This window comes from Pholcus phalangioides, unplaced genomic scaffold (assembly GCF_987345545.1).
Source record: "Pholcus phalangioides strain wild (caught in Gottingen) unplaced genomic scaffold, Ppha-v1.0 ptg000028l_1, whole genome shotgun sequence".
Lineage (NCBI taxonomy): Eukaryota > Metazoa > Arthropoda > Arachnida > Araneae > Pholcidae > Pholcus > Pholcus phalangioides.
Window position 1 is genome coordinate 5,380,183 of NW_028301618.1, and position 15,213 is coordinate 5,395,395.

General features: G+C 42.3%; 1 protein-coding gene across 1 annotated transcript; it reads left to right on the forward strand.

Moving 5' to 3' along the window:
* The first annotated feature begins 8,862 nt into the window (after positions 1–8,862).
* Positions 8,863–13,699, forward strand: LOC149067816 (26S proteasome non-ATPase regulatory subunit 3-like). Its single transcript, XM_089252279.1, has 2 exons — positions 8,863–8,980; positions 11,493–13,699. The coding sequence occupies exon 2, from the start codon at positions 11,517–11,519 to the stop codon at positions 13,011–13,013; it is 1,497 nt and encodes a 498-aa protein (XP_089108405.1). The 5' UTR covers positions 8,863–8,980; positions 11,493–11,516; the 3' UTR covers positions 13,014–13,699.
* Positions 13,700–15,213: the final 1,514 nt, after the last annotated feature.

Sequence of the window (15,213 nt, forward strand, 5' to 3'; positions counted from 1 at the left end):
GGGTGTGCCACCACACAACTTGACCCTCAAAGCCGGAGCACCTATAATGAATTTGGAGATACCGATACAATGGCAACAGACTCTGCGTGAAGAAATTGCACACTTACATCATAGAAGCAACGATTCTAACTGGATGTGCTGGAGGAGAAGACGTCTTCATTCCACGTACCCCAATTATCACTGAAAAAATGCCATTCACTTTCAAGCAATTACAGTTCCCGATTCGTTTAGCTTTTGCCGTGACGATAAACAAAGCGCAAGGCCAGTTGTTAGTAGTGGCAGGTATCAACCTACTTGAGCCCTGTTTTTCACACGGACAGCTTTACGTCGCCTGTTCGCGTGTTGATAATCCTAAAAATTTGTACATCTACACACCAGATGGACAAACAAAAATATTGTGTATCCACAAGCGATTGCCTGAAGTTTTTAATTAAAATATTTGAAAATGAAAGTAATTTTCTTTTACTTAATGCAGAAATATTTTAATTAAGAAATAATTAATAAGCTACTTATACATATGTAAATTTTTTACAGGGCGGGCAACGTCGCCGGGTATCAGCTAGTCTTATATATAAATGTGAAAGTATGTATGTATGCTCTTTATACAAATCCACAGTTTTAGACCGATCGCCGCCAGATTTTGCATATATACCAAACAGGTCCGGGATTGAGCCGTAGGCTACTTTAAAAGTTCGTCAGAGCTGGGCAAATGCCCGAAATGTGCGAAAAACTGTCGGGCAACAATGGTTTTGGGGCCTCAACAATCACTTTCGGAACGTTTACTTTGGTTACCGTGGTTCCCAACAATGCATTTCAGACATGTATATGTCTTTACAATAGTTTGTCACATCTTTAACGCTGCCATCATAACAGTTTATTCCTTTATAATGGTTTGTCACTTTTCCAATCCTCCCAGTAATTAAAAAACACCCGGGAAGCGCCAGATATTTTTGCTTGCATGTATACAGGGTGTCCTGTAAGTGCTAATGTGGCCTTTATCTCATCAACCACCCATCGTTGAGGTATAGTTTCAATTTAAAAAGTGCTTAAAAGGAGTTTGAATAATATTCGCTGCAGAAGCTGGACATCTGACGTCACTAACAACAGTGAACAACAACTACGACGATAAAACAGGGAATAAAAATGTTCAACGCCAGCTGATGAACTCAATGCTTGCCTCAAATCATCAGCACTCTACTTCACCAAACACCAACTCTGGCCGTATCTCTACATTGCAATTTACTGCCATTAGTGAGATGGGTTTGAAGTGAAGGTGCTGTCTATCGGTGGTCGCCTCGAGTTCGTTAGGACATCAACACTATGGCACGAAGCTAAAAAATTATCATTGTCCACCAACATGCGAGTTCAACTGCAAAATGACTCGGCACTGCTATCATTTTCACATCAGTTGATCAAACTTGGCAATGGAAGAATTCCCGTAGACCCAAGAAGGACTGATTACGTTCCCAAATGGATTTTACCAGTTTTTAAACTCAGTTCAAGAACTTGGAGACAAAGTCTTCCCAAACATTCAACAAAATCACCAAAACCATGAGTGACTGTGAGAGAGTAATTCTGGCACCGGAAAATGACAGTGTGAACAAGATCAACGAAAAAATTCTAAAAATTATTCCGGGAGACTCCACATCTTACAAATCGGTTGGCACTGTCACAGACACAGCGCAGACAGTTCTGTATCCTGCAGAATTTCTGAACTCTTTGGATATTCCGGGTGTGCCACCACACAACTTGACCCTCAAAGTCGGAGCACCTAAAATGATTTTAAGAAATTTGGAGATACCGATACTCTGCAATGGCAACAGACTCTGCGTGAAGAAATTGCACATTTACATCATTGAAGCAACGATTTTAACTGGATGTGGTGGAGGAGAAGACGTCTTCATCCAACGTATCCCAATTATCACTGAAGAAATGCCATTCACTTTCAAGCGATTACAGTTCCCGATTCGTTTAGCTTTTGCCGTGACAATCAACAAAGTGCAAGGCCAGTTGTTAGCAGTGGCAGGTATCAACTTACTTGAGCCCTGTTTTTCACACCTTCTCGTCACCTGTTCACGTGTTGGTAATAGCAAAAATTTGTACATCTACACACCAGATGGAAAAACAAAACATATCGTGTATTATCCACAAGCGATTGCCTGAAGATTTTAATTAAAATATTTAAATATAAAAGTAATTTTCTCTTACTTGATGCAGAAATTTTTTTGAGTAAGAAATAATTAATAAGCTATACATATATAAATTTTTTACGGGGCGGGCAATGTCGCCGGGTATCAGCTAGTTTAAAATAAATATCGTGGTAATGAGGGATATTTGAGGCGTCTGCTCAGAAAAACTGGTAATGTTTCGAGAATAATTACTTCAGTAAACAAATCATCAATAAACAATAGTTTTACATTGCTTTATCATTGGAAAATGCCATGAGTTGAATCTGATGACGTCACTAAAACCTTGAGAGCGAAAATTAAAAATCCGGTTTTACGGCCCACCTAATGAATGACGTCACTTATCTCTTCAATGATTCGTTTCTCGTTTCTTCGCCCCTCCCACAATTGATGACGTTGCACGTTCTGCGTCCCTCATTCGTTCGATGATGACGTCATGCAGACCTCATGCTAAAACTGAAGACTGAATGCTGCCCTTTTTTAAATCGAGCAGCTTGTTGGATTTGAGAACATGTCGAGGGCCATTTAATCAAGTGCTCTGTAGAGATGCTGTAGATCAGTATTACTGAACCGCCGGGCCGCGGCCCAATACCGGACCCTAAGACTAGTCACACCGGGCCGTGAGTGATTCGCAGTTTCATTTTTTCCATTCTTTACACGTTAGTCGTGTGTATGAACGGGCCTTTCACTTACGCAAAAGCGATTTACCGGGTCGCGGGCTTCCAATGGTTGAGAACCAGACCCGTCTTAAGATCATCACGCCCCCCCCCCCCCGGGCCAAGTGATTTCACTGAGGCCCTACCCGTAAGATTACCGAAAACTTCAACTAATTCTCATTTTTCTGAGGCCCCCCGGGCCGTACGCGGGTGGGCCCATGCGTTAAGGCGGTGCTGTTGAGAACCACTGCTGTAGATCACTTAAGTGACCCAAGGCACGTCTGCTGATCACTTAAGTGAATACGTGACGAGTCACTTAATAGGAAGGGGGCCGAGAAATATTTTAGTTGTCTGGAATTGCGCCGCGACCACTGAAGTGATCTGAAAATATGCCGGGGGCCACTTGAGTGATTATATAAGCAGGTGAGCGACCATATGAGTGATCAAGTGAGTGTGAAATTGACTGTGTGAGTGAGTGACCATATAAATGACCAAGTGCGTGACTGTATTTGTGAATGTGTAATTGACTGTATGAGTGAGTGACCATATGAATGACCAACGAAATGACTATATGAATGCTTAAGTGAGTGCCCGTGTGAGTGACCAAATGAGTAACCGAGTGATTGACTGACCATATGAGTAACAGAGTAACTGAATGTATGAGTGACCAAGTGATTGAATAATTTATCGCATGAGTGAGCAAGTGGCTGCGTGAGTATATGAGTGACCATGTGAATGACCGAGTGACTGACCATATGAGTGATCAAGTAAGTAAATGAGTGAGTGATTAACGGTATGAGTGATCAAGTAAGTAAATGAGTGAGTGATTAACGGTATGAGTGATCAAGTAAGTAAATGAGTGATCAAGTAAGTAAATGAGTGATCAAGTAAGTAAATGAGTGATCAAGTAAGTAAATGAGTGATCAAGTAAGTAAATGAGTGATCAAGTAAGTAAATGAGTGATCAAGTAAGTAAATGAGTGATCAAGTAAGTAAATGAGTGATCAAGTAAGTAAATGAGTGAGTGATTAACGGTATGAGTGACCGATTGAATGACCGAGTGACTGGCCGTATGAGTGACCAAGTAAGTAAATGAAAGAGTGAGTGATTGATGGTATCAGTGACCAAATACAAATACAACGTCACAACAGACAAAATGCCCAACGAGGTGGCTGATAAAAATATGCCCATAAAGTAATACCCAAGTAATTGAATGATTTACGGTATGAGTGACCATATCAGTGACAGAGTAACTGAATGTATGAGGGACTAAGCGATTGAGTAATTTACCGTATGAGTGACCAAGTGGCTGAGTGAGTGATTGAGAGTAGGAGTGACCACGCGAGTGATTGACCATATGAGTGACTGCGCGAGTGATTGACCATATGAGTGGCCCAATGGTTGACCGTATGAGTGTCCAAGTGAGTGATTGAGCAATTGATGGTAAAAGTAACCAAGTGAGTAATTGAGTGATTGACAGTAGACTAACCACATGAGTGACAAAATGATTGTCTGTAAGAGTGACCAAATGAGTGACCGAGTGATTGACCATATGAGTGAGCAAGTGAGTGATTGAACGTACGAGTGACCGAGTGATTGGCAGTATGAGTGACCATATGAGTGACTGAGTTATTGAATGATTGACCATATCAGTGTCCAAGAGGATGACCAAGTGATTGAACATACTGACTGACAATGATCAAGCGACTGACCGTATGAGTGATGGACTGAGTGATTGATAATATGAGTGACAAAGTGATCGATTGTATGAATGACCGAGTGAATTGACCAAGCGAGTGACCATAGGAGTGATCGAGTGAGTAACTGTATGAGTTACTGCCTATATGAGTGACCAAGTGATTGACTGTGCAACTAAATGAGTCACCGAGTGATTAAATGTGCGAGTGGTCAAGTGGCCACATGATTTACCACATCATACGGTTAACCGAGTAAGTGACGGTGTGAATCACCAAGTTGAGTGCCCATTTGAGTGAACCTTTTCGCCAGTCTCTGATTGAAGTCGAAGAGTGTCTCAAGCAGTGCCGTCTCAAGGCATGGGCCCACCCGGGCACGGCCCGGGGGCCTCAAGCGAAGAGGGGCCTCATAAAAAATGAGATCTGGTTTAAATTCTCGAGAATTTGTTTGGTAGGGCCTCAGAAAAATCAATTGGCCCGGGAATCCGTGATACTCTTAAGACGGCCCTGGTCTCAAGCCGAAGGTCCTACCTGAGGTTCCTGACGAACCACGGAGCTTTTACGGCCTTCCGTACATATTTGTTTTGTTCCCTTTCAAGTTTGATTAGGGTGGAGTCTCTGTTATACAGCCATACAGCTGAGCCGTATGTCATTATCGGGCCATTTTGTACAGGATGATTTTATTCTTGGTCGATAGAGCTACCTTGTGTGTGGTGAATTATTTTGCTCATCATACTCTTAGCTATTGTGGCACGTTTGATTGCCTCTTGACCGTGAGGTACGAACGTCAGTTGTTTGTCGAGGACAATTCCGTGGTACTTCGCCTTTGTTGAAGGGAAGATCTGAGCTCCGTTGATTACTAGAAATGCATTTTGTGGTAGCCCGCGATCCACATAAAGATGGTTTTACTTGCGTTCAGTCTGACTCTACTATTTACGCACCATCGCATCCATTGCTTTCAATGGGTTTCGGTGGCACTGGGCGACCGCGCTGTTAACGGGGAAGTTGTTTATATGATAATTATGGAGTGCCGGTCCGAGAACGCTTCCTTGGGCAATAGAGGCCCGTATTGGTCGCTCGGGGGAGTAAGTCGTGTTAATTTGGACTTTGAAACTTTTTTCGCTTATGAGCTTTGAAGTGAAAAAAGTTTAGTCCGTGTGATTATACGGACCAACTGGAATCTTGCCATTGGCCCTTCGCTTCAACATTACTGTAATGCAAGGATACTCAATCTTTAGGAGAGCGCGGTCCACTTCCTCGTTGATTTGAAAATGTGTCACGGTCCACTTAGTTCATGTGGAGATATACCGTGGGCCACTTGAGTGATCTGGAGCTGAGCCACGGGTAACGAGTAATATGTGGCACTGCACCGCAGGCCGCTTACGTGCTCTGGAACTGTGCCGCACATCACTTAAGTGATCTGTAAATATGTCGTGGGTCACTTGACTGATTTGTAAATGTGTCGCGGGCCACTTGAGCGATGTGAACTGTTCCAAAGGCCCCTTAAGTGATCTAAAATGTGCAGCGGATCACTAAAACGATCTGGAAATGTGTCGGGTTCGCTCAAGTGTTCTAGACCATGCCGCAGGTAAGTGATTTGTGTATACGTCGCGGGTCACTTGAGTGATTGATGTTAAACTGTTCCAAGAGCCATTCAAGTTCTCTGTAAATGTGCCACGGACCGTTTAAGTGTGCTCTGGAACTGTGCGGCGGTCACTCAAGTGATCTGAAAATTCTTACAAAATTAAGTTTGAGGTCGCAGGCCACATCAGATAAGTCCGAGGACCACAGTTGGCCACGGTTCGAGCATGTACGAAACAACAGCGCAGTAGTATTGAATGCAACCAATATCTGGAAACGAGAAATTTCGTGGATGGGAAATTTTCATTATAATTAAAAATTCACGGTTTGAAAAAAAACTTTTTTCTCTCGAAGACGAAAATCCACAAAATGAGTATTTTTACTAGAAATGACGTGATAACGGGGGAAATTTTGCAATTTTCTGAGTTCCACGTAATTTTGTCCCGTAAAATACAGATTACATGTTTTCTAGAGTATTAAATTAATTTTAATTCCCTTCAAATTGCCATTGTGAATCCGCTGCAAATGCTACAAGGCAAAATAAAAAAAAAAAAACTGCTTTGGCGGACGACGTAACATTTCGAGTCACCCGGTATATACGGATTTTGTCATTGTGTAACGCAGTGACAAAACTGTTCATGTGAACATAATAATGGTTGATTATCAGGATTTCAAGCCCATCGGAAAATATAAATAAGGGGGCCATTCAAGTATTACGTAAGCAGATTTTCAGCCATTTTTGACCCCCCCCCCCCCACGTCAGCAAAACACTGATCTCCCTCCCTGCCCTGTCAGCAAAATTTTGTCTGCAGCTTAGAATATTTCATATCTTCAGAAAGGTGTGGTTGATGACATAAGCAACCTTCAACAGCCCCCCCCCCCCTTGTCATCAAAAGTCAGCAAATCCGAAACCCCCTTCTTAGCAGTTTGTTGACGGTGAAAATCTGATATTTCGTTGGATGACAAGTTACCTTCAAGTGGCTTTTTGGTTCGTAATGTGGCCGGTCTCTCGCAGGCGAACGAAGTAACGTGCGAGTTGGCTTAAACACAACACAATACTTCACATAATAGTCTGTACTGTATTTAATATACGAGGCGCATAGGTAACGGGGCATATGGCATTTTAATGGCGAACGATTGGTCCTAGAGGCATACTTCCAATTGGAAAAAGTACCCGAATAATGTGTAGTACTCAGATATTTGATTCATGTTGCCAGGGGTTATATAGTTATTAAAAAAATATATTAACTTTTTATGTGGACATCCTGTGCCCCAAAACCCAATTGGAAAGTTGTTTCCCGGTCTTCAACAAAAAAATCCATCGTTTCTAAGTGCAATATTCACGAGATATTCGAAGAACGTTGGAAAAAAACATCATTAAATGCGAGGAAACCATTCTACCCGCTTTTAACGCTGGTTTTTTTTTTCCCCAAATTTCCTCAATTTTTCGAATTCGCCTATCTCGGTGAATATTGCTCTTAGAAACGTGAAATTATTTTAGTTGCCATCGGAAAAGACAGAGCAACAACTTAATTGGGTTCTTTGGCACACGGGGATGGTATAAAAGGGTTGTTTTTTAATTTTATAACTAGACAACCCCTTATAACATGAATGACATATCTGAGTTGGACACGTGATTTGGATACTTTTTCTAGTTGGATATGTCTCTAAGACTAACGGCTCGCCAGTAAAATGCCATACGCCCCGTTACCCATTCAGTCTGCATATGCACGTAAAAAAATAGTTTGAGACGAAATACAATCGACTCCCGTTTTAACGAATACCGTTATAACGGAATAAAAATATTATGCAAAGATACGCATTGAGCCGGTTATGGACATTTCAAAGTGAAGACTTACGTGAGAATTTATTACACGTTTCTGAGAAATCAGCAGACGCAGTGAGTCGCAAATAAACGGATTTAAATTGCTTTAAATGTCGTCATACGCTATTTTAGAATTTTTTCCCTAATGCCCACAACATTGTTCTTGCAGGATAGGAAAATCGTATTGAAATTACTTGGGATGTTGCAGGCCAGCAGCAGGCTTATGTAGTAGGGCAGTTAATAGGAAGCATTACAGTATAGATTAAAAAAACTTTAAAGATGTGGTGTAAATCTTAGTCCTACTAAGTCCCAATACATTATCTGCTTGGATTGCATATAGTAACCAATCAGCAAACCAAATGACGTTAAGTCATTAAGTTATTTTTTTTAGTCAGAGTGACTAAAAAAATTTAATTCCACAAACTTCTTCGTGGCCCCCGCATCAGTAGCCGTGGCTCCCCTTACGCCAGATTTTCATCCGTGGCTCCCCTTTTGCCAGATTTTCATCCGTGGCTCCCTGGAATATCCTAGGGGCCCCCGGTTGAGAACCACTGATGTAGATTACCTGAAGACGCATTAAACAGTCATGGTGCTTAAATTTATTAAGTTATTAATATTTTAAGAGAATTCGATCCGGCAAAACACATGTTAAGTATAGGGAAAAGAGCGGTTTGTTTGGGCTTACTCGTTAGCCCATAGGGTTGCCACAACGGCTTCAATTTTCGTGCCTGATGTCACCTCCTGTTATTCTTTCCTCCACGCTCATAACTCGATGAGCGGAACGAGTTTTCACGAAAATGTCTTACAAGTTATACAGGCTTTTACGTAGCCAAGCCCTCTCCTGTGAGTAATCGGGGCGAACGCGTATCTAGTAAGGCCCGGGAAGAAGTTTTCTGCTGAGTCATCACCGTGGAAAGACCGCGCCAGGCAAGACGAGTATTTCATCACACACAGTAAATAAGCAGGGTTCGTCGTACACGCTTCGCTGTGACGTTCCCAACACTTTTTTCACCTAAGAAAAGCATTTTCCTTTGAATAAGTAAGTGATTTCTTTTTTTAAATATTGATCCTAAAACGTTTTAAAGTATATAATAACGCTTTTTGGATACAAAACAATAGAATAATTTCCGTAGTTTGTAGGTCCCGTTTATTTCACTTTGTGGTTCTGAAAAGTACCAGTTTTCATTCCGAATAGAATATCTGGAGTTATTATACGCAGGGCCGGTCTTAGACCTAGTGGTGACGGGTGCAAAAATAGTAGTCAGCGCCCCTCCCCCAGGCGCGAATCCAGAGTGATGTGTCAGAGGAGGCAATTTTTGTTAGTCATCATTATTGTCCCGTCAAATACGGGACATTCGTTCTACCATATTATCAGACTCAATATGGTGATTGTCCCCATTGCCCCCCCCCCCCCTCTTGGTTGGATGTCGGAAAAGCTTCTTCTAGAATGGGATTACTGCTATTTAAGGTATCTGATTACCTTTCTTGTCACTTTTCTTTAAAATGGTTCTGGAGTGAACTTTAAGTACATTTTTTGATAGAAAGTGACTCGAAATGGTGAAAACGGTGACAAATTTTGGTCTATTTATTATATTTCCTATGAAAAAGTCGTTTTCATGTCAAATTTTAGGCAAAATTCACGTGATATTCGAAACACGATTGCAAAAACATTTATTAATGAAATGCTTTGTGATTTTCACAGTGCATTTAGCTAGTAATGTTGCAGGTTATGAACCAAAATTTAAAGGATTGCACGATATGTTCATAAGTTACACCAAAATATGTTTAAGTACGTGTGAATTTTTTGAAATTTCATCCTACATTTTGTCTATAAAGCACTGTAATTCAAAAAATATATGTGATAGACCTTAGATTTTGGTTCATAACCTCAACAATATATAGAAAAATATCACATTAAAATTTCGTAAGGATTAGGCTGACCATATTTCCTCGAGAGAAATACGGGACATTGGGATTCCAAATACGGGACATCGCCAATTATCGCCAAAAACGACGCCAAAACCAAACAAAGTTGCCAAATATTGTTGAAATTACGGATAAATCACAATGGCGGGAAATGATGCATTACTGCAAATTGAAGTGGATTAAAATGTATTCCACGAAAAAAAAAAGTTTACCAAACCAAGGCAAATGTGGGAGATTAGTATTCTCATATATAGATGTATCATAAAATAATTTATGAGTTGAAAAATAATTTCAATCTTCGACTTCAATAAAGAATAAAAATTCAAGTAGGCGCCGTGTGAAATACGGGAAAAACCGGGACACTTTTGCCAAAAAGTCGGGACGGCCAAAAAAAAAGAATATACCGGGACTGTCCCGGGAAATACGGGACGTATGGTCACCCTAGTAAGGATGCAAGACATCAATGTTTACAAATCATGCCACAAAGTCAAGTAAAATGTCAAAAATAGCATTCTTCGTAAAACACGTTTAAAGTCTTTATTCGCGTATTACTTGTATGTAAAAACGCAACACTAAAGTGAACGTAACTTTGATTCTAAGCATCATATAAACAAAACAAGGACCGTTTTGGAATCACAACAAATAGGGCTTTTATAAAAAAAAAATGAAAGTCTATATTTTCTTCCAAAATGACGTTTTCAACGTAGTCGGATACCTTAACTTGTAAACGAACATAAAACCCCAAACTTGTTTGATTTAATTATGAGATTTAAAAACATTAAAAAAGCAAAACGTCACACATTTACGCTGAAGTGCATGTGTTTTCTCATGTGAGCACATCTTCGTTTCTCCTCGTGTTACAGGTAGGAACGGGGCCCAAGTGCAGGATCCCTATTTGAAATGGTCAGCTAATCATAGGTTTTAATTCATTTTCATTTGTTTTTTATTTTCGAAATACTGTACTGTATTGGCGATTCGATTCTGCGTTTTCAATAAAAGTTACACAAACCGGGAAAAAAGAGGCCTATGAAAGGCCTATGGCTAAAAAAATCTTTCCCACATCAGAAGATACCTTCAATTCTTGTAATACTCCTCACAACACAGGAAAACACTTTGGCTCTCGTTAGTAGAAAAATTGGGTGGCCGAGGGCGCGATTCCTCCGTTGTTTTTATTTTTTACTGCACAACAAAAGAGAAAGAAATTGTGTTTCCCCCAAAATCTCCTGCAGGGGTAAACGAAAAGAGCTCGAGAGAGAGCGTGTATTTTTATCTGACCAAAATCGATATGTACTGTACGTACGTAGGTGCACTGCCCATCGATTCTTTTATTATCGAAAAATAAACGAATATTATATGCACACAAACCTCCAATTTTTTCTCATCTCTGTCATTTTTCATGCATATTTTAGTTATTTTTTTAAATAAGTATCTTAAAGATATTTTTCTAGCAATGTATATTTAACGCGTTTCGACGCCCCTTCTCATTTCGCGCCCGGTCAAATGCACCGGTCGCACTGCCCTAAGACCGCCCCTGATTATACGAGATGGCGGTATTTAATTGAATTCCAAAGAAATATGTTTATTTCCGCTATTTTTTATTTTTTTTTTTTGTTCCTTTTGTATAGGTTCTGATTTAGCGAAATTCGAGAATGGAGGTCGTGCAGGGCGCCGCCCAGATTACCGACGTCCCTAAAGAGGTCGTCGAAGGAGGCTCTTCGAAACCAGACGCCGTTTCGATTTTCCTGGAGGACCTGAAGGACCACGCCAAGTTCATAGAGAAGTCCGTATCGACCAGGGACAACCGGTTCTGCTACCGGGTGATGCTGGCCCTGACGTCGACAAGGAAGAGGCTGAGCGCCACGGCCCTCAGGAAGATGGTCTCCGGATTCTACGGCCCGCAGACGACGGAACAGCGGACAACGCTGCTGTCGTTCATAGACGCTACCGCGGTAGAGACCCACCGGCCGCAGACCCCGGAACCGAAGGTAGACAGGAAACCTTCGGCCACCATCAAGGCGCCTCCGACCCTGCTGCCGGAACACGACGCCTACTTCAACCTGCTGGTCCTGATATACCTGATCGACCGGGGGTGCCACGAGGCGGCCGTGCGGTGCTCCGATAACCTTGTGCACAAGATCGAGATCGTCAACCGCCGGACGATGGACGTCATAGCCGCGAAAGCCTACTTCTACCTGTCGAGGAGCTACGAGCTGTGCGGACGGTTCCCGGACATCAGGCAATTGCTCCTGGCGCGGCTGAGGACGTCGATGTTGCGCAAGGACGTCGACGGCCAGGCCGTCCTGCTGAACTGCCTGCTCCGCAACTATCTCGACTCGCAGCTGTTCTCCCAGGCCGCCAAACTCGTCGAGCAGTCGACGTTCCCGAAGACTGCATCAAACAACGAGTGGGCCAGGTACCACTATTACACGGGCCACATCGAGGCCATCCAGCTCAGCTACTCCGACTCGCACGGCAGCCTTCTCCGGGCCATCAGGTATGCTCCCCAGACGAAGGCCGTCGGCTTCAAGCAGGCCGTCTACAAGATGGCCGTGACGGTCGAGCTGCTCCTGGGCGACATCCCCGACAGGGCCCTCTTCAAGAGGTCCTACCTGAGGCGGAGCCTCCAACCTTACTTCCGGCTGACCCAGGCCGTGAGGTACGGCGACCTGGGCGTTTTCAACGAGGTCGTCGAAAACTTCAAAAGGAACTTCACGGATGACAACACGTACACGCTGATCACTCGCCTCAGGCACAACGTGATCAGGGCGGGCGTGAGGATGATAAACCTGTCGTACCTGCGAATCCACTTCTCGGACATCACTGCGAAGCTGAAGCTGGACGACCCCGGGGACACCGAGTACATAGTGGCCAAGGCGGTCAGGGACGGCGTCATCGAGGCGAGCATCAACCACGACGAGGGTTACCCGGAGTCGACCGAAATCGCGGACGTGTACTGTACCAGGGAGCCGCAGGTTGCCTTCCACAACAGGATCAAGTTCTGCCTGGACATGCGCAACCTCTCCGTGAAGGCCCTGCGCTACCCGCCGGAGGAAGAGCGTGCGAATCGGCCCGATGTCTCGTGGCTGTTCGGCGACATCATCCTGGACCAGATGGCGTTCGACGACGACGACGACGACGTCTATTAGACACTCCTCCTTCTCAAGTGTCGTCACAACATTGTGTGATTCGACGTTCATAGTGGTTTTCTTCGCTTAGGGGCCATTCAAGTATTACGTGAGCAGATTTCCAGCCATTTTTGACCCCCCCTCTTGTCGGCAGAACACTAACCCCCTTCCCCCCGGCAGCAAAATTTCGTCAGCAGCTTAGAATATTTCATATCTTCAAAAAGGGGTGGTTGATGACGTAAGCAACCTTCAAACCCCCCCTCCCTCCTTGTCATCAAAAGTCAGCAAATCCGAACCCCCCCCCCCCCGATGCTGACGTAATACTTGAATGACCCCTTTACAGTAGGGTCCAAGTTGGCCATCCCAACTTTTCTTTTGTGCTTTTCCTCCCCCAAATTTCAACAAGGAATTTTTGCAATTAATCAGATTATTTTCATGCCTGTAAATTATATTATGACAATATTATAGTCATTTATAGTCATTTTATAATTTATATTGATCAAGCATATAATTTTTTTTTTTAGCTAATTAAATTTTCACCCATGATGACTTGGATTAGCACTCTACCCTCTCTGTTTCCTGCCATTGGCGATTTTCAGCAATTTTAGCGATAGACAACAACTTTGCTTGCCTTTGGCATTTTTTTTTTAGTTGTAATTGAGAACTTGCATTTGACAATTTTTATTGATTAGAGAGAACGCCAGAACTTTGCCACTAGACTTATCCCGTTGCCGAGATCTCTTCCAGCCCAGCTTCGTCGCAGAGTCAGAAAATATTTATTGGCTGTAATTCGCAACTTACTTTGGACAATTTTTTGGCTGTAATTTGTAACTTGACTTTGACAGTTTTATTAGCTGTAATTTGTAACTTGACTTTGACTGAAATTGGCAAACTTAATTGGCATTTGACAGTTTTTTTTTCACTGTAATTTGAAACTTGCCTATGAGGGTTCTGCTACAATTGGCAGCTTTATTTACCTTCGACAATTTTTGTTGGCTGCAATTAGCAACTGTAATTGCCCCTGACAAACTTTTTGGTGACAATTGGCAATGTCGTATATGAATCCTGATTTCCCGTGTTTCTATGAACGTAAAATACGGACAACTTGGGCATTAATCGTATGTGTTTTGATACTTTTATACCTTTCGCAGGCCTTAGCACCCTGCTTTAGATCATGTTCCATTCACGTGGCTCCTATGACTCCCTTAAGAGGGCCCTTCCTCTGCCTCCCCTATACCACGTGGTCATGGGCCCGCGCCCACCCTCATCACAGTGCGAGATCTTTTCTATTTATTCAATTGATTTTATCTCTAGTAAATTCCCAGTGAACAAAATTTCTATAAACAAAATTTATCTGGATCCCTGGGCTTCTCTCTCTGGCGGAGGTTCTACGCATTGTCTCGAGGTCCCCGGGTAAAGTCAGGCGGAACCCCAAACGAAATGCGATAATTCATGAAATTTTCGGAACTTCTATGCGATAATATTGCAGCAATAAATTAAACAACAAATTCAAGAAAACTTCAACTAAAAATTACGTAAGCAAATTTTTTAGCAGTTTTGACCTCCTCCACTTATCTGCGAAATTTCGTCATCAACTCTGCCCCTCTGAATCCTAACGCATATTGGTGGGATCAGAGACGTACACGGTGGTGGGGGGGGGGGGCATAGAGTGGCTCGTGCACCCCCCAGACGATCAAAAATTTATTTTTTTTAATGAAAACAAAATTTTAATTGTAATTTCGAAAGAAAATACCTTTATATATGTTATTATAATGAATTTCTGTTAATTTCAATGTTATTTGAATTCTATGCGAACGCAAAATTTATCTTTAATACACTCATGTCCATAAATTAAGGATAATGCCCGCTCCGGCAAATAAAGGTTCAGAAACAAAACAAACGTTACTTATTCATGAAGCCCATTGATTAAACAAAAGATAAAGAACAAAAACGATGGTTTATGTATGATACCATTCATGAAAACTACGATTTTTGCTCCCTGGAGCAATTGTAAAAAATATCTCCTTTACAAAAACTTACTATTACATGGTTGGTATGATGCAACTCACTTGATCACTCATGTGGTCACTTGTACCATCATTCATATGTTCACTCATACAGTCACGCGTACGATAAGGGCTGGCGAAATATCAGAGATAAATTTCCGATTTACTTGATTACTTACTGAGTCACTCATATGGTCACTCACTGGGTCACTGAT